Raw genomic sequence first — 23,081 nt, forward strand, 5'->3', positions numbered from 1 at the left:
ACAAAATCTGTAGGGAGGATATGATGGAGCTGATTGGGCCCTACTAGAATAACACTGGGCACCCTATGTACTAGAACTGTCATCATTCTGAAAATGCTTGTCACCATATGGCTTTAGGTAGGGAGCACTAGCCATCGAGTAAGACCCAGAATTTCCCCATTTTCTGTTAGACCACTTTCCACCATCCCTGCCACTTTTCTGCGTACCTCCACCCTGATTAGAATCTAAACTTCTTGCTTTGCCTCTTCCCTATCTTTGCCTGCTTTTTCTTTTCTTCCTCAACCCACTGCATGTATACAATCAACCAGGAAATATCTATGTCCTTGTTTAAAAAGGCAACCTTACTCTCCAAAATCAAGTCTTAGGATAACCGAGAAGCAAACTTCCTTATTTTATCCCTGATGCTAGACACCAATTCCGGAGCATACCGAGATAACTGGTGAAACTTCAAGTCATACTCCTTGACTGACATTTTGACCTACTTTAGGTTCATAAATTCTTTCACCTTTGCCTTCCTCAGCTTTTAAGGAAAGAAACAGTCTAGGAAAGTACTAGAAAAATTATCCCCCTAGGCTGACTCAACATTGTCACCCCTTGAGTGGTCCAATTCCTTGTACCACTGATATTCCACATCTTTCAATTAATTAGCGGCGAACTTTACGCCCTCCACATTGGTGACATGCATCACATGAAAGCTCTTTTCCATCTCATCAAAAAAACTTTGAGAATACTCCTTGACTAGTGAAGGATAGAGAGTTCAACCTCATAAATTGTCCAACACTTGTGGCCTCAGAAGATGGAGTAACAGTAGCACCACGCTCAGACTAAGAAGCTACCAACTGCGCTAACATATGAATAGACTGGTGAAACTCAGCATTCGCCATATCAGCCTTAAGAGGTTGAGAAGGACTGGAGGGGATTGGTAGAACTATAGAAGGGAAAATAGGAACTAGACCGTAAGAACGGGTCTAGATCTTATAAGTAAGGCGAATCCCATCAATGTTGTCCTCGGGTGGGATAGAGAATTTTTTGTGAGCTTTAGACCATTTGGGAGGCATGATATAAAAATCAAACAAAGAAAAATTAGAGGAGATTTCAGGACCTTAGACTTTATAGCCCAAAAATAGAACACAAGAAAGAGAAATATTCCTAAATGCCTCTTAGCCTCTCCTTTATGAGTGTGGTGCGCTATATATCCTTGAAAGATACTTAAATCGACACGGCTTTGTGGACACCTAATTGACCATGAACCTAGATATATGATATCAATATGACATGACCTAAACCAGGGACTGGCTATGTCGGGTATCTCAAGTCCAACTAGAATCGGAGACCATCCCTAATACCTAAACCATTGACCATCCTTCACCCAATATCAAATGAATTCTAAATATATAACAAGATAAGATAATATTACTTTGAAGATGTTGTAGTAAGTTTATAACCAAATCATAATCCACAATCAACCAACCAACCAATACCAATCCCAATTTCAATACCAATGCTACTACCAATACTGACACCGCCCATGCCCATAGTAGTCCAACAAAACATTTAATTAGAACTAAAGAATATCCAGTTAGGACATATCAATACCAATACAAATGCTACTACCAATACTGACACCGCCCATGCCTATAGTAGTCCAATAAAGCATTTAATTAGAACCAAAGAATATCCAGTCAGGACATGCCCTTAAACATAGCTAAAAACAAAACCAAGGAAATAATAATGACATAAAGAAATCTACAGCATAAAATGGGGTCTTCTAGAGTATAGAAGTTCACTACTTCAGTCTGACTCAAAACCACTCCCCGAATAGCCAAGTCACTGGGCAGGAGGAGTGTAAGTATGGATAATTCCTGTATTACATGGGGATACAGCACCCGAAGACGATTACCAAGGTAAACACTAGCATGTAACTTAGGGATAAGGATAAATTAATGTCGTCAATTCAAAACCAAATCAAACCAATGCAAATAACCATACACAATTACATATATACATATATATTATGCCTGGATAGGAAAAAAGACTTAGCATGTAGTTTACAACCTTAACCTGAATTGTGTAGCTTTACCATCATAAGTTAGCCCATGGGCAATATAGGTCCAGTATTACCTCCTGAACGGGCCTTAGTGCGTGTAACCGTATGAACTGGAGCTATTATAGATGCCCGAAGATTCCTTTGTACCCTTCGCCTTTTATGACACATATATATATGTGGATAGGATTTAGGTATTTCCTCGCACCTCACACGTACACGGTTATTAAGACTAACTCTCATAACAGAAAAATTGAGTATCCAGTGTCCGTTCTTCGAACTCATACCTTTGCGGCTAGCTATCGCAACCCTCATTATTGCCTAATTAAAACATTTAACACATAACCAAACCACCAATTAAAGTAGTCAATTATTAAACCATATTAAGTGGATCGTCATATCGACTATAACTTGCAAACAATGTCATTAGCCTATACTTAGCGGATTCTCATGTACCCTATAAACTCTATTATTAAAATCACTTGGGGGATTCCCATATACCCCAAAAGGTTTTCAAAGTCATCCTTATCCATTTAACTATTTATACCATGCATTAGTTTCAAGAGATAAGCTAAACCAAGTGATAATGCACAAACCAAAATCAATTATGCAAGTGGATTGAGTTTATTACCAATTTCCATGCAAAACAATCAATTTGGGAATTCCATTGTACCCCTATTTCTATACACCATTCCCATGAACCCCAATGCATTTATCAAACATCAGTTTAAGCACAATGGTTTCATAAATATCATGGAAGAAACATTTAAACAATTTGCATTAAAAACTCTCAATCCATAGTTTAAAATCCAACATCAATATTCCATACATAATACTGTAAATAACATGTTTTTATGAAATTGATGATGAAAGAAGAGTAACATGCTTGAAATACAGAGAAATTTTGGAGAGATAGCACCCTTAGAACCTTAGATGACAACTTTCTTTAAACTCTAGCCTTAACTTAAACAAAGAATTTTAGGAGAGAATTTAAGAGTATTTTATTGGGAATGATATGATAATAAAGTACAAAGGATGGTTTTTGGTCGTGGGGTCCAAGGGGTTAAAGTGGAAAATATCCAAAGTACCCTCAACTTAAAAGCTGAAAAAGTGTTGCCTTTGACTACAAGGTAACCATCAACTTGAAACTATAACATAAGACCAGGAACACCAGTCATAATTGAGACACTGTTAACCTTACCACTCAACCACCCAACTCGTAACCAGATAATACGACTCGTAAGGTCCAGTCGTATGCAACACAAAACTTAAATGGGTTAGACACTGGACATCTTATGATTTTACCTCACCACTCATATAACATATTCTTATGGATCTTAGTATGATACTCGTACTCAGAGCAGAGTCAATCCATAACCTTACTTATTTGGGTAAGGTTTGTCCTAGCGACTCGTCACGAGTCCTTATGACTCATGTCCCCAAGTCATAACCAAGATAAAAAACCAAACACCCTTCACTGAACACCTTAAGACCAGGGCTACTTAACCTGTCTAGACACTATACGACTCGTATGATGAGTCGTAACAAGGATAATGAGCTTAAAGCTCAAAAAATTTTCAAGGCCAAAATCCGAGGTATTTCAGTAAGCTCATCCCTACAGGTCATGTTTAATGGGCATATAAGACTTTATGGTATGTGTATACACTTTTATGATTCGGTTGATAGTCATGATGCATTGTTCATATCATTCATGCATTGTTTATATGTTTCATCCTAATAGAAGTAGTTAAAGCCTACTTGTGGATGACTAGATGAATGCAACTTGATAGGTTACACTTGTGATAATTAGAGGGTCATTGACTCTCTCATTTTTTTGATTTAACTTAGCTTGAGATCATAGTTTGATGGTGTTGATAGGCTATTAGTTATCCCATTGGTTTGTTATATTACTTAAAAGGTTAATCTATGAATAGTAGTAAATTGTGATGTAATTACTAGTATGTCTTGATTGTTTGTTGCTCGCATTTGTTTAATGATTATGTATGACTTTTAAGTTAGGTCGACAGATGATACCTACCAATATATAGTATTTGAACTAATAATGTATGTGATCTTCTTCTTTTTTTGAGTGCAACTTATCGATCCAAGGGTGAGCATGTATCTTTAGGTCGCCATTGAATCTTCTCATTGGCCTGTCTATTGTTTTGGATAATGAGATTTCCTTTACTATTATTTTTGAGATATTTATTCAAACTTTAGTTTATGGTTTTTAGAATGTTCTTGTATGATAACTTTTGTGTCTTGAAAATTGTAATAGATAGTTGATGATTCTGCACTTACTAATTGATTAGTTTTGAATTTTATTATTATTAAATTTTTTTATGATATTCTGTCTTAAAATGGCTAAATGACTAGGTTGGTAATTAGTTTAAATAGTTTTTTCGCCGGACAGTTAGTGTGGGTGTCGCTCATGACCATTTGAATCATGATAAAAATGGAATTCCCAAGTTCATCAATTTTTTCATATAAAAATTAGACCGGTAGAGTCTTGTGAAATGGTACGAAGACATATGTACTTTCCTTTGAGAGGCTACAATAATTTAGTAAATTTTAATTTATATTTATACATTAAAACAGAGCTCTACACAATGATATAATGCTAAAATTACTAGAAGGTAAACAATTCAAAAATGATATTAGCACACTTACCACAAAGGAGGCAGTATCTTGAGTTTTTGTCAAAAATAAAAAGTCTTTATAATTAATTTAGTGAAACAAATTGTGAATACAGAAGAAGTTTGGAGTTCTTTCAGGAAGAACAAATGAAACTTAAGAGAGAAGCTTATTGAAAGTACATCACACAAGTGTGATGTGTACCACTTTTAGATAAATATGAAAGGGTGGCTTTCCCAAATACTATGTTGGTTGCCCAAAATATTTAAATATTTCTTATATTTCACAATTAATTAAAGAGAATGATAAGGAAGTTATTTTATAAAAATACCCCAAGACATGCCCTTAAGAATATTATTACAATTTAAGATGAACAAATTTTCAAATATCATGAAATTTGAGCTTAGAAAGTGTAAAGTAGAAGGTATTCTTTCTATCAAGAAATGGTGTATTGAAGTGCAAATATAAAGTTACATATTTTTGCGTATTACAATTCTTGTTTAATGATTCTTTCATATTTAAACATCTTAATACAACTAGGCTAGGAGAACAACTAGCACATATAGTGTGAAATTCTAAATGTATTTATAAAATGAGGTTGAGCAAATAAATACAACCCTGAGGCAACAAATACAGAGAGAATGTATTTAACTCCAAAATAATAGCTATGAATCATAATTAAAAAAATATAACTATATAATTAGGCCTCAAATTATTATTGTTCATGAAATTTTCTTGTTTACACATCAACTTCACAAAACATCAAATTGCTATCACACATTTAAAAAAATACACAAAAAAAATGAGAAAACACAAACATGGATATAAAAAAGAAAAACTAGAGAGAAAATGAAAAGATGAAGAGAACTTACTGCAGAATCTCGAAGTAATATGCATTAATTGAGAAAGGATCTAGAGAGCTGCGACTTTAGATATGAGGAGTGGTGAAGAGAACAATGTTTTAGGGTAAACATGAAGGTAATTTTGGAATATGTGAAAATTTCAAGGGACATAGATGCTTTTTACTTGGTCAAACCATAATGGCTTATAAGCCAAAACTAAAAACGTAGAGGGTCCTTTACTTTTAACTTTTGACTTTTACAAAGCAAATTTTAACCTTTTAAGTGATTTTGTAAGTTGTGAAGCTCTTCAAATAGTAAAAAATGGTTAAAAACTATTTTGATCAACTTTTCATTTCAAACAGGCACTAAGAAGGAAATTAATTGGTGATAAAAAAATTTTAAAACTTAAAAAGAGTGACATGAGTCTTAATTATTGAGTAGAGTTGACAATTTTAAGATTAGTGTTAATAATCCTAATTTTAAAACTCTCAAGTTTCATTATTTACACAATGACCCTATTTTTACCACCCCCATCCCATCCTTCTTCAACCGTTCTATTGCCACCGCAACCACCATCATCTTCTCTCCGTTATCATCAATACACCTCCTTCTCTTCCTCTTTAACCACCATTTCATCTCTCTTACACAATTACCTATTCCTCTTCCTTTATCACTACCACCAACACCACCATTTTCTTCTTCTACACCACCAATATTACCACTTCCTCCTCTGCCATAACTATCATCTTCTTCTTCATCGATTTTTCTACCACATCTTTTGCTAGAAAAGCAAGCAGTTGTCCAAGTTGCTGCAACAACTGTCCTAATTGTTACAACATAACGGTAGCTATTGTAGCACCTACAATAAATACTGCAACAATTGTCACAGCTATTATAATAACTACAACAATTGCTGCAACACAATAATTATAATAGTTGTTGCAGCAACTATCGAGTTACTGCATCAACTACCGAGTTGCTATCTGCACTTACTACCCACAGTTGCTGTAACTAAGGATGGACATTCGGTTTGTTCGATTTGGTTGTTTAATATCGGTTTGATTTTTTAATTTTTGGATTGAAGAAAATGCCAACCGTAATCAAACTGAAATAAATTTGGTTTGGTTCGATTTGTACAAATTCGATTTGATTATTTTAAATTTTGATTTTGATTTTGAAGATTAAAGTAGTGAGCCTTTCTTTACTATGACTAACCATTTAAAATTAATGATTTTTTAGAAAAATAATTTTTTTAAACCTATTTTTCATTCCCAAATATAAATAACTCAACATGTATGAAATGAAATGAAATAACTATAAGTTTTACATAATACATAACTGAAAATGAAATGAAATAACTATAAGTTTTACATAATACATAACTACATATATATAATTTTGATTTTTCGATATAACCAATTTTTTTTTGAAAAACTAAAAATCGAATCAATTAACTGAATTTCTAAAATTTGAATTTGATCCAAAGAATTGAAAAATGAAATCAAAATTAAATTTCGATTTGAATTTTCCCATTTTTTCGGTTTGAATCAAAATATGTCTAGTCCTAGCTGCAATTACTACCACACTCGTTGCAACAACTATCATACTTAATGTAGCAACTATCACAGTTGCTATAGAAACTACCCAATTATTGTAGCAACTACCGCAGTTGTTGAAGCAACTATCGTAGTTGCTTGATTTTTTGCATAATTTCTTCAAACATCTAAAGAATATCATTTTTTTAAAGTTCTCAAAATTAAAAGAAAATAATTTATAAAAATAAAAATAAAAAGAGAAAGAGAATAGCAAGAAGAATAATGCAATAAAAAAGATGAACGTCTTAGTAGCGATGATTGTGAGAAAAAAATGACAAAGAAAAAGTAGAAAAAAGATGAAGGAAAAGAGAAATATGAGAGAGAAAAAAGAGGAAAAAAAAGAAAGAAATATTAATAAGATAAGGTAGGGGAAAGTTTTAAATTTTAAAATTTGAATTGAGAGGGAATTCTTTTTAAAGTTTAAAAGTTTTCAAAATTACACTTCACACATAAATTAGCTTAATCAAACATTAATTGAAAATTTCACCTTAATTGCTCAAAATTGTCACCTTTTTAAATTTCAAACTTATTTGTCTCCTACCACTCAATTGTCTTAAAGAAAGCCAGCTAAGAAATTTAGGGGTCGTTTAATTTGAAAACAAGTTATGCCGAGACTAGTTATGTTGAGATTAATTATCCTGAAATTAGTTATTTCGATATAATTTTTTAGTGGTTGTATGATTTATAGTACTAAAAATAATACTATACATTACATTCTTTCTAAGAATATATTATTATTTATAGAAATATCTTTCACCTTCTATATGTGAAAAGTTATAATCGAAGGATTTGAAGGATAATTTTGTTATTTTATGACTTTATGTGAAGATGAATTATTTAGAAATTATTATACCAAAAGGATGTAATAACCTTATCCCTCCGTCCCAAATTGAAATGGCACAACTATTAAGAAAACAATGATCGATAATGTAACTTTATCATTTTACCCCTGTTAATTGTGTCATGTTGTTAATTCTAATATTGACGGAGTTATTATATGGATGGTACCAAAATATTTTTTGCATGAATAATTAGGATCATACGATTACCAAATTTCTTATAATATTTTTCAAGATTTGATAATTCAATGCTAGTAATAAGGAATAATCAATTATTAAGGGTATAATAGAAAAAAATTATTTTATCTTAATTAATAAAAAAATAAATAAAATAAAAAATTAAATAAAAAAATTTAAAATGAATAATTTTAGAGGATAGAAGCATATCCATACTATTTAATCTCATAATATAATAAATTATTTCAAATTTGCAATCAAACAAGACAACAATTTTATCTGTGAATTATCTTTTATTCTGAAACTATTTATCGGAATATCCCGCACCAAACGACCCATTAGAGGTGAAGTGGGACCGTGTTGCGTTGGTGTTTCTGTTCTTGTTCCTTTTATCTTATCTATATCTACCCAAAGAAGCTGGCGAGTAACGAATTATTCATTTCCTGAGATTACCAAAAATGGCTTCTTTGGCACGGCAGTTCGTTGGGTTGAAGTGCCCACCAATTTCAACAAAGAAGCTTGTCAATCGCATCAATCATCAGAGTAAGCAGCAGATCCAAAAGGCAAGAATAGCAGCACAAGCTTCTGCAGCAGTGGTCACAAATGCACAAACGAGAGAAAGACTAAAGCTTAAGGAGATATTTGAGGATGCCTATGAGAGATGTCGCACTACACCTATGGAAGGTGTTGCCTTTACTGTTGATGATTTTCATTCTGCCCTTGAAAAATATGATTTTGATTCCGAAGTTGGTACCAAGGTTGAATTTCTTCTTTTCTCTTTCTCAACTAATTTTCTACTAATTGAGTGTTGTTTTTTCCCTCAAATTGTAAAATGATAAACACAATGCTATGAGGTGTCTATTTTGTATTCGATTGAAATCTGTTATTTTGTAGACAATAGTAAATCGTATTCTTTAGTCTATCACTGGATTTTTGAGATTAGCTTGGTTAGTCAAAAATGGCTTATAGCTCAAGTATAAAAGTTACTACTCTGATTGTCAACAGCGAACGAAAAGTTTGATTTTTGTCTGTTTAGGTGAAAGGAACAGTTTTTTCTGTAGAAGCAAATGGAGCTCTAGTTGACATCACTGCAAAATCATCTGCATACTTGCCTATACGTGAGGCCTCACTTCACACCATCAAACATGTAGAGGAAGCCGGAATATTTCCTGGCTTGCGTGAGGAGTTTGTCGTAGTTGGTGAAAATGAAGCTGATGATAGTTTGGTTTTGAGTTTGCGATCAATTCAGTATGACCTTGCATGGGAGAGATGCAGGCAGCTACAAGCTGAAGACGTAGTCGTCAAAGGCAAGGTATGTGTTTCCTCTAAATTATTAATACCAGAAATGAAATTCTATGATGACTTGGAATGTCACTGTGTATCATGATTTTGGATCTTATTTTTTTATTAACCAACACTAGGCATACCTTCTTGCTGTCATCTCTGCATAGCACACTGCTTTAGCAGGGCATTCACTTCTATGTCAATGATCCAAGTCTTGTTTCTGTCGATGGTTTTGCAGTTGGTCGGCGCAAATAAAGGTGGAGTGGTCGCTCTGGTCGAGGGCCTTCGTGGTTTTGTTCCATTCTCCCAGATATCAACGGTTAGTTATACATTCATCGCATAAGTTATAATCTATTTTGTGAAGACGTTAATAATTTTTACTTGTAGATCTTCTGTCATCCAGACCAGACATATTCAGATTGTAAATGGGAAATGTGACTAAAGAAAACTACTAGTTTCACTGACTGAAGCTCGATTCTAAGTGGCTCATTTTATAGGAGTTGTTATCCTATTCTAATAAGGTAGCCTTTTACAAGATCCTATTAAATAGAAATAATATCCTAAGTAATATGCAAACCTATATTCTACACGATTCCTCTATCCCTGTGGAACTGTTAAAGTATAAACGTTTTTGGTTTTTGGCTTTCTGGTTAAGGTGAGAGAGCTTCCATGTGGCAGAAAGAGATGTTTCTTTTCTGCAATGATATGAGATGTGCCCTAATTAATGTTGGATCAATGAATTGAAGTTAAAGAAATGTAAAGTGGGTCTAACAAACTAGTATTAATTATACTAACACTATAATAATCATAAAAAATTAGCTATAACAAGTATCTAAATTCTGTATTAAAAGATCGACTGAAGTGACATTACGAGACCTTGGAGCACCATGTTAATGAAAAGGAAGGTGGCCAATGCGGGATATTGTATCTATGTCAATACTAAGTGATTCCTACGAGGAGAACCATGAAAAATTCAAAATGGTTTGCAATGGTATTAATCTGAGGGATATCTTGGTGATTTGTAAGTCAAAAGGCAATAGACTATAGGTCTTCTAAGTGCAAAACTCAACAACACTCTTGTAAGTAGAGAAGAGTAGAGGAGCGAATCCATCACCCACTGGGTTTCGAACCTTGCGCCACCGACCCTCTAGAACGTCCCGATTATTTTATTTTTTCTTAAAAAAAGAGAATAGAATATAATTGTATATGTCAGTTTCTAAAGAGAATATAGTTGTATATACCATAGGCTCTATTTTGTTACCCATTGTCAACTCAGCTTTTCACTTATGAATTTATTTCTTGATTCAATATCCAACCCATGGGTTATAATTTGGTGGGGTTGGAGCTTCACCCTTCTGTTTTTCCAATAAAAAATCACTATGACTATTTGAAACTCATCCCAAGAAACTCTCTTTTTAGTGTAGCTTATCCAAAAACAAAAACACAAATTTTTGATGTTTCAGAAATCAACAGCGGAGGAGCTTTTGGAAAAGGAACTTCCTCTGAAGTTTGTTGAGGTTGATGAAGAGCAATCCAGACTTGTTCTCAGCAATCGTAAGGCGATGGCTGATAGTCAGGCACAATTGGGAATAGGCTCAGTCGTTCTAGGAACTGTTCAGAGCTTGAAACCGTATGGTGCCTTCATTGACATTGGTGGAATCAATGGCCTTCTTCATGTGAGCCAGATTAGTCATGATCGTGTCTCAGATATTGCAACAGTTCTCCAGCCTGGTGACACTCTCAAGGTGCGCATAGAAATCTCTTAAGTTATGAAATAGCTTTCCATATTTGAAGAAAATCTGCAATTATGTGCTCAATTTCATTGTAGGTCATGATATTGAGCCATGATCGTGAGAGAGGTCGAGTGAGCCTTTCTACAAAGAAGCTAGAGCCTACACCTGGTGACATGATTCGCAATCCAAAGCTTGTCTTTGAGAAGGCAAGTATTTCCAAGTGTTATTTTATTTGTTTGTATTAATACTACCTTGCCAATTCATTGTTGTATATTAATACCAATGTTTTCTTCAGTTCAGTTCTCATGATGCCAAAATAGTTTCCTTATCCACTACAGTTATGCAACTGGATATTCTTCATTATTTCTTTTCTTCTTGTCTCTTTTTTTTTTTTCAAGTCATCTTTCTGAATTTCGAAATGCCAATACTTTAATCATCTCATTCCTTTCGATCAAAATGACTCATTTTGCATTTTCATCAAAAGTCCAGACTGGTTCTGAAGATGCTTGAGAAAGTAAAGGGTATTTCCTTTTGTCAAAAAGTACAGGGTTAATTTAATAGTGTTGCTTCATGCTCCATCCATTTTCTTCTTCTTCTTTTTTTGTCAAAAAAATACAGGGTAATTTGGGATGGTCTTTCCAAATAAAAATGTGTTGCAATATTCCAAAAAGTAAAACAGTTAAACTTTTTAGTTGTGCATTAAAGCTTGCAAATTGTTTTTTACAGGCTGAAGAGATGGCCCAGACATTCAGGCAGAGAATTGCTCAAGCTGAAGCCATGGCCCGTGCAGATATGCTGAGGTTTCAGCCTGAGGTATTTTAGTTACTAATTTGGTAATTGCTCCAGTTTTAGGCATTGCAAACGTTGAAAATATTATGATTTGAAAAGCTTCTTCTCCCTTTAATCTTACATGAACCATGCCAAGATATTGTATATCATGGAGAGGTCAGAACACGACTTTTTTAGGGCATATCAGGCAATCCAACTATCATCACCACTTTAAGTGGGGTAAAATGGGTGGCAATAGAACAGGCCACAGTTTGGCTACACCAAACCTATATCATGCTTACTACCGCCTCTTCTTTGGATGTGTTTTCCTTTTTCTGGATTATTACTTGCTTAGCGAAATCCAATAAAAAAGTTTTTGTAACGCACAAAGTATTTGAATTCCAATAGCAAAGAACATAACTGACTTATATCAACTGTTGGAGTTATGTTGAAATAGAACACTGCCAATTGTATTCTTTGTGTTCACATGGATATATATAAGCTGTGAAAGTAGAAAGAATAGGATATGGGGAAGAAGGTGGTGTCTTGTTCTCGTTGTGCAAGAAGTAGTGAGGTGACAAAGGGCTGCAGGATATAGAAAATAGTGTAAAATATGCTTTAAAAATACGGAGAAAAAGAGAAGAAAGAAAGAGAAAGTATGAGAAAGAAACAGAAAAGAAGCAGCAAATTTGAGCATCCTAAGTGAAAGAAGATATGAAGAGAATAACTGGAAGGCAGAAGCTAAAGAAGCTACTGAATTCTCCCTTATTCTCTTTCCACATCAGAAGATGAGATGAGAACTGGGTGACAAGATAGAACGAAATGGGCAAAGAACAGAAGGAACACAAATACAGGGAATACCAAGGGAAATAGGATTTTAAATTTATGATGTTGGTTATGATGATGCTCAAGTTCAACTTCTGACTTGAGTTTCTAGCTCGTCTCCCTTTTGCGTCTTGATATGTAGATTCTTGTTTCTTACAAATTTCAGTAGTATCACCTCTATCCTTGAAATAATACTGGGTGAAACAAAGTCAAATGTTATAAAACATATCTAACACCAGAGCATCATATAAATTAGTTTCTCGTCTTGTCTCTTCGGCTGGTAGTATTAGTATTATTTTTGGTATTTTTATTATTTTACTATTCCCGTATTTCTCATTCTTAGTTTTCTGTTACTATTTGTTGTCTCGTATCCTTTTTTTTCTTACTATTGTGGTATTGATATGCCATATGTCTTCATAAATGTTGTGTTTTTGCTTTCTTTAATCTGAGGGTCTATCGGAAACAATCTCTTTACCTGCTAAGGTAGGGATAGTTTAAGTATACCCCTTATTATACTTAAAGGTCAGATATACCCATACTGTTATACTTTTGGTCCAAATTAACCTCTCATTACAAATTTACCCCTAATTTTGATGGAGGGACATGTGACAAGCTTAGAATTGAATGATTTGAAAAGAGAACAAACCATATGAAATAAAAAAAATAAACTTAAAAAGTGGAGAGAATGGTTAGGATATTGGTTAAACGGTTGGGTTCTAAAAGATTGGATATTTAAAATTGGGGTGGGTCATTTGATTCTGAGCAGGTTCTAAAAGATCGGATATTTATAATTGTGTTGGACCATTTGATTCTGATCTTGTCACGTATTCTGTCAAAATTAAGGAGGGCAAATTTGTGTCAAAGTATAATGGGAGGGGTCTATTTGAATCGTAAGTATAAAGAAAAGGATATAATATATGGAAATATAATGAAAATATATTTAAACTATTTTGATACTACAGTGTGCCCCTTTTCCATATCAATAACTTGTATTATGGCGTGCTTTAAATGAGAGTATTGACTTCTGCAACTCTCTTCTTTTGTAACTTCTCAGAGTGGATTGACCCTCAACTCTGACGGAATTTTAGGCCCGCTGACCTCTGAACTTCCTGAGGATGGACTGGACTTGAGTGAAATTCCACCGGCTGAAGATTTATGAATTCTAAATCAAACCCCTTCTTTTTGATCCATTTGTTGCTCAAGCTGTATAAATAAATATTGTTTGTAGGTTTAGAACCATGAATTGCACCCTCAACCTTTCAATTTTATTTTACCACGACGCTCAACAATTTGGCTTGCAGTTTTTGCTAAGAATGAAGCATCGTTAACAGAATCAGGAGTCTTTTGAACAAATTAACCCAAATGCATCTCGACTTTGGGACAAACCAAAATGGCTCTTTACGTTCCCTAACGGACGTTTTTCTGCCCTCATCTTCTTGTTTTCTTTTTTATCTTTAAAAAAATAAATAAGAAAGCTGCAGTTCTCAGCTCTTTGGACGAACTGCATCTGATAGATTTTTTATTTTTAAAAAAAGTATAAATAACATAAATAAACACTTTTAGAAGTAATTACACCCTCTCCCACTTTTTAATTACTTTACTCTCTCTTTATTAATATACATAACATAGTCAACATATACATAGCATTCTGTGTATATGTTGAGATTTTTGTAATATGTTTAGGGAGTTTGAAATTTTTTATAACATTGAAAACATAAGTTGTGTATTTATGTAATTTTTAGTTAAAAAATTCCAATTGAATTCGCTGCGAAATGGGCGAACCACATTTGTTAAAGTATACTATTACACCAATAAATAAGTTTATAGTTGCCACTTAGTACTTACTAGGATGCCTAAAAAATTAATTAATAAATTGTAATGAATAAAAATATTATGTGTCTTTTCTATTATTTAATAAATTTGTTAACTGGTTTCTAAATTTATGTAAAAAAAAATAAATACGCAGGTCGTGTAATAATACACGAAATGCCTAATTTTTTTTTAATCAATCAATAGATAGGGCAAACTCATTTCAACCCAATAGGAAGAACTATTGGACCGATGCAAACACTTATACATGATCTTTATTAATTTGAAATTTATATGATTTTATTCGAAATTGGGATCATGATGATACCTATTAGTCCCACCGCTATGAGTATGTGTAGCACGTATCCATCTATTGGCGATGCAAGACAATTTTCACTTTATTTTGGTGATGGAACAGACCCGTTTGTCATGCAATGTTTCCAATTAGCGATGGTTGATCTATTTAGGCGATGGGTCACAACCTGTGGGACTTATTTTCACTATATATACTTATCTTTATCATTCTCATTACTTAGATTATTTGGATGTAACAACATTTACTCTAAACATTATCTTATTTGAGTGCTTATAATCACTTTAGTTCTTTAGGAGAGTGATTAGGAGTGGAATCTCTTGGTTGTTTGGTTAACTTTTTTGTTTAATTGACTTTTACAAGTGTCCCATTTGTGGAATCAAATTGGCTTTTCTTCAATTGGTTGAGCTTGATTATTGTTGATCGATTTGGATCGATTAGGAGGTGAAGGTAACAGTCTTTTGTTGCCCATAATGTGTGAGATATATGTTAGATATGTTAGAATTTATCTATGTTTATTAAATTAATTATGAGAAGACCATTTAAAAATAGAGAAATTTTTAGAAAAATTAAAAAATCTTTAATTAGTAATTATTCAGAATATATAAGTCTAAATAAAACAAAAGAAAACCCACAAAGATTAGCCTACCTAATTACCTTAATATCTAGTATGAAGCAAAATTAATAATCCATTTAAAATCTAGAAGAATGAGACACATACCACCTAATTATGATAAAATTAGATTTAGATATCCACCAAGATATTATAAATAGAGTTTAAATGAATAAAGTGCAGAAATACAAAGAACTAAAACAAATTATTTCTGAAAAACGTAAAGAATTAAAAATAAGAATAGAAAGACTACATTATAATATATTTGCCGGAGTTAGTGAAAATTCAATAAATACACAAAAAGATGAAATATCAAAATTAGAATCACAAATAGACAGTTTAGAATATATATATCAACATGAACTATTCACAATAAAATGAACAAAGAAGAATTTATAATAGATGAAAAAATATATGAAAATCATGAAGGATTAAAAATAAAGATAGTATTTTCTAATCTAGGTGTACCACGCCAAGGTGTAAATTTTATCTAGTTTTATTTATTTCACTTGGGTTGAGGGTTTTTGGATTTTTTCACCCTTTCTACGACTTATAAACATAAAAGAGACCCTTTTTCTTTCATTTGTCAAAGGTCAAACTCTACTTTATTTATCTTTAGCTTTCCAACCAAGAAAGTTTAAGGGTTTCATAGAGAATTCATCATCTGGACTCCAAACTTCAGATTGACTTCAAATTCTTGTGTTTTTCAGGCATGTTTCTCTTTTCAAAAATTTAATTTTACTTTGTGGCATTTGTTTATTGGATTTTCATATTACTTAAATTGTGGGTTTTTAAATTAGCTTGAGGGGTTTTGGTTGTTACTAATTGAATTACTTGTCTAATGTTTTGAATTGATTATTCATGCTTTAAATTGATTTTTTTGGGACTAAATTGATATATTATTTAAATGGTTGGACTAGGGTACATGGATTTCCCCAAATTCGTTGAATTTTGGCTTTGAATTGCATGAACCTCAACCCACTCTGTGAATTTAATTTAGTTATCGAAAACTACATGGTTTAACTTGATTTTGAACTCAATGCATTGCATCAATGGATAACAGGATATAAAAAAGGATTTGGATGGCCATGGTTGCCATGGTTTAGATTTTAATGGAACTTGGGAGTCCAATTTGATTGTGTGAATTGGTTTGACATGTTTAATTTAGCCTGCAAGCATTTTGGTATGACGATACTAGTGGTAAATGTGTTAATGAATGACTTTCGGGTTAATGGTTGGAATTATGTGCTAAATGGTTTAAATTTAGGCTTAAAGAGTGTTGTGTAGCTCGCAGTAAAGGTGGAGTTTCTGGGGAGACCACTATTGGAAACCATATTTGCCGTTGTAGGGGTGTTTATGACCGTGTGCATAGTTCACACATTATATATATTTTTAAAATGGTTGGATCCTCGACGACTTTGGACCTTTCTTAGATTTCCTCGGTTCGTGCGGCTAAAATTCACTAGGGCCTTTCAGTAGGAGAGCTTAACCCATATAGCCCGTGGGTGCCCTTAGAACGGATAGAGCTACACAGTCCAGGATTAATGATCTTAAAACTCTCATGTTCATGACCCTTACCCTATCTCAACTGACTGATTTTGGACATGACATTATTTTATCACTTTTCTTAAATTACATGCTAGTGCTTATCCCACTGATTGTCCTAGGACACTACATCATTTGACGATGTAGGGTCTGAAGACACTTTTGTTACTTCTGTGCAACGTTAGGTAGATTAGTACATTCGTTGAGTTATTGTGAAGTCGTGAGCCTCCATCATTTGAAAGGCTTTATAATTTTACTATCTTTTCTTTATTTACTCGGTACTTATGGATTCTTTTTAGTTATAGTCAGGGGCATGTCCCGACTTAGTTGATATTCTAATTTTAGAGGCTTTCATGGATAGATGTGGATTGGTTGGTTATTGTTTTGACTCTTAGCTTCTTTTAATTACCTATTCATCATATTATTATTGTTTAATTGACTTTCATATTATTATATTATTGTGTTAACAAGGTTAGGCGATGGGGGTGGTCTTCATTTTATGGTGCGCTTGAGATATTTGTCATGGCCAGACCCTGGTTTGGGTTGTGACAAGCTTGTTATCAGTGCACGGTTTAGAGTTATTGGGTGTTCATAAAGCCATGTCGAGTATTGTTTTTTATGGGTGTGTAGAGCGCCACACTTATAAGGAGGAGGATACAATTTAATTAGGAATGTTTCTCTTTCCTATGTTCTATTTTTGGGCTATAGAGTCTAGTGCTATGAAACTTCTCTAACTCTTGGCTTCCTTGCATTTTAGATCATGCCTTTTTGAAGATCTAATGTTCGTAGAAACTCTACTAGGAACTCAATCCTACTTGAGGATAATGTGCAGGGGACTTGCCCTGTGTATGGTGTGAAGACCTGGTCTAGGGTCCCTGCTCCTGATTGTGCTGCTCTATATGGAGTTCCACCTGTTCCCACTAGTCTTCATCGGGCTTTTTGGGGTTGTGATGCTTATGATCAGTCGCCTCAAGGGGACATCTCTAATGTGGAGTTCTACCGATCTATTCATTTGCTTACTTAGTTAGTGACATCTTAGTCTTTTCAGTCTGACCGTGTTGGTTTTATTGCTCATTCATCTAAGGTCACTTGGGTTGGCTACTTTATGAGGTTAAATCCCCCAATCTTTATAGGCTTTAGGGTTGAAGATGATCCTCAGGGGTTTGTGAATGAGATGGAGAAATTTTATAGGGTGATGCATGCTACTGATGTGGATGGTGTGGAATTTGTTGCTTATTAGTTGAAGGATTTAGCTTATCAGTGGCATGAGGAGTGGGAAGCAATGAGGGGTAATGATGTTGAGAAGGCTGTATGGGATGACTTTTTAAGGGCCTTTTTTGATCACTTCTTTCCTCAGGAGTTGAGAAAATATAAGACTTAGAATTTTGTTAATCTGAAGCAGGGTAACATGAGTATTAAGGAGTATGCCTTAAAGTATGAGTAACTGCCTCATTATACTTCTGAGTTGGTGTGTAGCTAGACATCTAAGATAAGAAAGGTTACTTCTGGGTTGGTTCGTGTCTTGGTATTGGAATGTAAGGCTATAATGTTGAACAATGATATAGATATCTATAGATTTGTGGTTTATATGCAATAGGTAGAGGATAAAAAGAAGAGGCAGGCAAAAATAACAGTTTGGTTGAATATTAAGTTTATGTATTCAGAGTAGGATGGGGGTCAGCAGAATAGTAAAAGAGATGGTAGACAGTGGACCAATAAGAAGAACTGGGGTAATTCTTATTCGTCTTCTAGTGCTCCCTATCATAATCTTTCTGGCAATCATTGTTTTCAGGCTATCCGGGTCCTAAGGCACAGGGTGCCAATTTTTAGGCTAGTAGAGCTTAATCAGCCCCACTTTATCTTTTTTATTATTTTTGCAGGCATCTTCATCGTGGTTATTATAAAAAGGAGAGGAATCAGTGTTATAATTATGGTCAAATGGGTCATATGCAACAAAATTATCCTTCAGCCATGGTTGCCACTGGAGATAATAAAGTTATGGTTGCTACATCTTCAGCTCCTGTGCCAAAGGGGTCTACTTTTAGTATCGACACTAGCCAGAATTATCTCTATGTACTTGTTACTCACCAGGAGTCTGAGGCATATCCAGATGTTGTTACTAGTATGTTACAACTCTTTTCTCATGACTTTTGTTGTTTGCTTGATCCCAATTATTCCCCTTTTATGTTACCTCTTATATGGCTGTGCATTTTGATTTTGGTCCCAAAAGTATTTTTGACCCCTTTTCTGTGTCTACTTTGGTGGGTGATTTATAGTTGCTAGAATAATCTATAAGGGTTGCGTGGTGTCAATCTTTCATTAGGAGACATTAGTGGATTTGATAGAGTTGGATATGATGGATTTTGATGTTATCTTGGGGATGTATTGGCTTCTTTCGTACTATACTTCTCTATATTGTAGGACTCGAAGGTTAGTTTTTATTTTCCTAATAAACCAGTATTAGAGTAGGAGGGTAGTTCCTTAGTACCCAAAGAGAGATTTATTTCCTATCTTAAAGCTTAGAAAATGATCTCAAAAGGGTATTTATATCATTTAGTTTAGGTTAAGGATTCTGACTCTAAAAATCTTTCTTTGCAATCTGTCCCTATAGTTAATGAGTTTCCTAAAGTGTTTCCCGATGATCTTCCTGGTATTTCTCCCAACAGGAAATAAATTTATGGGATTGATCTTCTACTAGATACTCATCCTATTTCCATTTCTCTTAATAGAATGGCCCCGACTGAATTAAAGGAGCCAAAAGAGCAGTTGAAAGATCTTTTGATGAAGGGTTCATTCGTCCTAGTGTTTCTCCAAGGGTGCTCCTATACTATTCGTGCGAAATAAATATGGGTCTCTTCGGATATGTATAGATTATCGTCAGCTGAATAAGGTGACAGTGAAGAATAAGTACCCTCTTCCTAGGATTGATGATCTTTTTGATTAGCTTCAGGATGCTAGATGTTTCTCTAAGAATAATCTTCGTTCGAGCTATCATTAGTTGAATATTAGAGAGGTTAATATTCCTAAGACTGCTTTCCGAAGCCGGTATGACCATTATGAGTTCTGGTTATATCATTTGGGTTTACTAATGCTCCTACTACTTTCATAGATCTTATGAATAGTTTGTTCAGACAATTTTGGACTTGTTTGTGATAGTTTTCATTGATGATATCTTGGTGTATTCTAAGAGTGAGGAGGATCATGCCAATCACCTCCAAATTGTGTTGCTGACTCTTAAGAACTAAAGGTTTTATGTTAAATTTTCTAAGTGTGAGTTTCGGCTGAATGTTGTGACTTTTCTTGGGCATGTTATTTCTAATGAGGGAATCGAGATGGATCCATACAAAGTTGAGGTAGTTAAGAAATGGTCTAGACCCACAACTCCAACTGACATTAGGAGCTTCTTGGGCTTGGCTAGGTATTGTAGGATATTTGTGGAGAGTTTCTCATCTGTTGCTGCTTCGTTGATGAAGTTAACTCAGAAAAAGGTTAAGTTTTTGTGTTTTGATACTTGTGAGGGTAGTTTTAAGAAGTTAAAGGATAGGTTGACTTATGCACCAGTTTTGACCCTACCCAACGGTACAGATGATTTTGTCATGTTTTGTGATGCATCTCATATGGGATTGGGCTGTGTTTGATGCAACATGGTAAGGTTGTGTCCTATGCTTCCAGACATCTTAAGGTTCATGATAGGAACTATCCGACTTACGACTTAGATTTGAAAGCTATGGTTTTTGCTTTGAAGATCTAGTGCTATTATTTGTATAGGGTCCATGTTGATATCTATTCAGATCGTAAGAGCCTACAATATGAGTTTACTCATAAGGAGTTAATCCTCAGGTAGAACGGTTGCTTAAATTAGTTAATGATTATAACCGGAGCCTTCAGTACCATCCAGGTAAAGCTAATATTGTTGTTAATGCTCTTTGTAGGTTGTTATGGGGAGCTTATCCCACTCTGATGAGAAAAAAAGAGGATTAGTGAAGGATATTTACAGATTGGCTAATTTGGGAGTTCATCTTTTGGACTCTGAGAATGGGGGAGTTATTATTCAGGAAGTCATCTGTAACGACCTGAAATTTTTTGAGATATGTGAAATTTGTGATTTTTTTGTGATTTGACTATTTTAACACTCTTCGTAGTTGCATTGAGGTATTTTTGGGGTGCTAGGGTGATTGATATGGTTTTCTATGCTTTTTGGTACCATTTAAGAGATATTATGGTTTTTGGTGGCTTTTAGAGTCTTATTTTGGACTTATGTGGTTATCTTTTGATTCATGGGATAGATGACAAAACGGACTGCGCCAGTAGATCTGAAACATTGATTTTAGTGTGGTAACATGGTTGGTGTGGTTTTATGACTTTAAAATCTCATTCGACCCTCGATTTGGAAATTGTGATTTTGGATTTTAGGTGTTAACTTTACGAAAGCAAAGTTTTTTCAAAATTTTGATATCACCATTGAGTCCTAAGCAATAAATTTAGTATGGTTACATAGTTCATTTTTGTATATCGGATTCCAAATGAATCTCGGGAACCCCGTCGAAGTCTGTTTTATACTTAGAAAATCTAGTGCACCAGGTTGCTGGTGAAACCTGGATCACAAAGGGTAAAACTCATTTGAGGAATGTAATTTACTCTTTATGTACCTCATAACCTAGTATGAGCATAAATAGCCCCCTTGTGCCTATTTTTGCTTATTTTTCATTTTGCCTTTGAGAGCTAAACCCTAAAATAGTGTGAGGGCTTAAAAGTGAAGCTTGTGGGTGCTTGAGAAGCTAGATTAACATCTATTTCTTGATTCTTTTACGGATTTAAGGTGAGAATTCACCCTTTTCTTTATCAAATTTCTTGATTAATTATTCAAAAAACCTAAAATCATAGTACTTAGTTCAGCCTTAAATTCTAAACCTTTTCATTTGAATAATATTCTTAATGCTATAATTACAGGGTTTTCCCAATTTCATCTTCAAAAAAACTTCGATTCTTGATTTTAAAATAGATTTCAAAGGTTTTACTTGGTAAAGATTAAAAATAGTTTTTCTTTAATCCGAACCTCAATTTGACATGGCTTTTCAGCTGTAGATTCCTAAAGGTACGGGGAACACATTTTTGAAGTAAAGTCACAATCTTGCCTTTTTTTTTGAAAACCCATTTCGGGGTTTATTTTGACCCCGAGCCAAAAGTGGGAAATATGGGTATTTTTGACTTTATTTTGATGTACAGATTCTATATTGTTTGGTTTTGTTGATTTTGGAACAGTTTATGATAAATAGGGCTTTGTGGTTGAAGTGTTGCAGATAGGTCTTAGCCTTCAATGTAAGTTATGACTTAACTCTTTTAGACTGGGTTGGGTAGTAAATGTTGGTACAAAATGCATGTTAAGGGTGAGAACTAATCATGATAAAGGGATATCTGTATGTTGTGCCTGCATGGGGGCCTATATGTGATGTAGTTATTGAAATTGAGATATTGTGCTATATGTATAACTGTGTGGGGTCCTATGTGATGTTGGTAGCCTAAAATACATGTGAGTAATTGTATTGTGTTGCTGAAAATGCCTTTTTGTGGTACAGTGGGTGTATTGTGATATATTCATACATGTTGGCATATGAAACGTATGGATATTCATAATTGACAAAAATAATGAGTAGATATTAGCTCACGTGGTTGTAGAAATGTAAAATTGTAATTGATTTTGGACATATATCATTGTGGTTTGTTGTGGAAATACTCATTGTCACTTATTGTGAGCATTATATCCTCATATCATACTTATTCATGAAATAAAAGGTACTACCATGGCAATATTTGAGAAGCACTTGCAATATCTTTTATAAAACCCTCCCCGAGGGGTGTACCGAGGAGGAGATATTTTAACATCTTCTAAAACCCTTCCCGAGAGATGTGCCGATAAGGAGATATGGATATGGATTATGGATTTTATATGGGTTGACGAACCCTACATGGTCCTAAGTCGGGAGGATTTCCTCCATGGGTGTATTGGGAGGTTGTATGACAACCTCGCGCATTATCATTATCATATACATTGCACTTACT

At 34.1% G+C, this 23,081-nt stretch overlaps 1 protein-coding gene across 1 annotated transcript; it reads left to right on the top strand.

Moving 5' to 3' along the window:
- The first annotated feature begins 8,363 nt into the window (after nucleotides 1-8,363).
- LOC107879536 (30S ribosomal protein S1, chloroplastic) lies at nucleotides 8,364-14,074 on the top strand. The gene is made up of 7 exons (XM_016726564.2): nucleotides 8,364-8,889; nucleotides 9,168-9,443; nucleotides 9,654-9,734; nucleotides 10,879-11,160; nucleotides 11,244-11,354; nucleotides 11,875-11,961; nucleotides 13,796-14,074. Exons 1-7 carry the CDS (start codon nucleotides 8,590-8,592, stop codon nucleotides 13,898-13,900), a joined length of 1,242 nt encoding a protein of 413 aa, XP_016582050.1. The 5' UTR covers nucleotides 8,364-8,589; the 3' UTR covers nucleotides 13,901-14,074.
- Nucleotides 14,075-23,081: the final 9,007 nt, after the last annotated feature.

This window comes from Capsicum annuum, chromosome 1 (assembly GCF_002878395.1).
Source record: "Capsicum annuum cultivar UCD-10X-F1 chromosome 1, UCD10Xv1.1, whole genome shotgun sequence".
Taxonomy (NCBI): Eukaryota; Viridiplantae; Streptophyta; class Magnoliopsida; order Solanales; family Solanaceae; genus Capsicum; species Capsicum annuum.